General features: G+C 41.7%; 1 protein-coding gene across 1 annotated transcript; it reads left to right on the top strand.

The window, feature by feature from the left end:
• The first annotated feature begins 241 nt into the window (after window positions 1-241).
• LOC114041471 (olfactory receptor 1030-like) lies at window positions 242-1,181 on the top strand. Its single transcript, XM_027859931.1, is given in 2 exon segments — window positions 242-508; window positions 510-1,181. Coding segments are annotated over 2 exon segments (939 nt in total).
• The last annotated feature ends 554 nt before the right edge of the window (window positions 1,182-1,735 follow it).

Here is a 1,735-nt window from a genome sequence, read left to right on the forward strand (position 1 = left end):
GCATTTTTGATGAGATCCAAGTAATTCTTGTTGACGTGGCTGTGCGATTTAAAATGAGTTGTGTTTAACCCCATCTACCTTTTCTTACTATTTCAATACGATTGTTGTTGAAGTCATGTAAATGAAGCCTTTTGACTCTTTGTAAGGAAGTCATGAGACAAGGGCAAAGGAACACTCGTTATTTGTTTCTACCGTTCTTCTTAAATAGCCGAACCAATGAGTTTCAAGTGGAGACCAGGAAATGTCCAGCAGAAACTACACTCAAGTGACTGAATTCATTCTTCTGGGATTAACCAGCCGTTCAGAGCTGCGCACTACTTTTTTTGTGCTGTTTCTCATGATCTACACGGTCACCGTGCTAGGCAATCTTGGCATGATTGTTTTAATCAAGATTGATTCTCGACTTCACACCCCCATGTACTTTTTTCTCTGTAGCTTATCATTTCTGGATCTGTGTTTCTCTACAAATGTCACCCCAAAGATGCTTGAAAACTTCTTATCAGAGAAGAAAAAACATTTCTTATACTGGTTGTTTGGTCCAGTGTTACATCGTCATCGCTGTAGTGCTCACTGAACACTGTATGTTGGCTGTCATGGCCTATGATCGTTACATGGCCATCTGCAACCCACTGCTGTACAGCAGTAAAATGTCAAAGAGTGTCTGTATCCGGCTGGTGATCATTCCCTATGTTTATGGATTCCTTCTCAGTGTGATGGAAACTTTGAGGACCTACAATTTATCCTTCTGTGGTGCTAATGAAATTAATCACTTCTACTGTGCTGACCCCCCTCTCATCAAACTAGCATGTTCTGATACATACAGTAAAGAGCTATCCATGTATATAGTCGCTGGCTATAGCAATGTCCAGTCCCTTCTCATCATTCTTACATCTTACATGTTCATCCTTGCGGCCATTCTCCGGAGCCGTTCTGCTGAAAGCAGGCGCAAGGCTTTCTCGACATGTGGGTCCCACCTCCCAGTTGTTACCATATTCTATGGGACCCTGTTCTGTATGCATTTAAGGCGTCCCACTGAGGAGTCTGTAGAGCAGGGGAAAATGGTGGCTGTGTTTTATACAACAGTGATCCCCATGTTGAACCCTATGATCTATGGCCTCAAGAACAAAGATGTGAAGGTGGCCCTGAACAAAGCAATTGGAAGGAAAGTTTTGACTAAATAAAAGTGCTAATCTGTTACCTTTTCACTATTATAAACTAGTAGATAAGTTGGCATACATTTCTATATCCCATTCTATACTAATCACAAATCATTCTTACCCGTCTCGTTTTAGACCAGGATGTCAGCTTCTTCCTCTTTCCACAGGCAATAGAATGGCAGGTTGGAACTACCTAAGAGAAAAATTTCAAAGAGCCTCAAACACCTTAGAAGGCCCATTTGTATTATGCAATTTATCAATTAAATAAAAATCTTTTACCATCTTTGTGCACTAAAGTTGTCATTTTGATCTTCCAGCCCTGTTCTAAATTATCACATGTGGAAGGTAAGGAGATGGAAACTGTCTGATGCCCCAACCAAAGCTGGAAACCTTTCCTTCTCCCTTCCAAAACTGCTAATGAGAAGCTAGAAGATGGATTCTCATCAGCTGCTGCCACTGAGGGGCTCCCTTTCCTAAGCAGTTCTCACTGCCCTTTCGCCCAGTTCCCAATAGGTGCAGAAAGTCTACTGTCAAGTGACCCCTATAACCTTACCTCTGCTGGAATGATACAGTCTTAT

This window comes from Vombatus ursinus, unplaced genomic scaffold, assembly GCF_900497805.2.
Source record: "Vombatus ursinus unplaced genomic scaffold, bare-nosed wombat genome assembly UNPS02014174.1, whole genome shotgun sequence".
NCBI lineage: Eukaryota > Metazoa > Chordata > Mammalia > Diprotodontia > Vombatidae > Vombatus > Vombatus ursinus.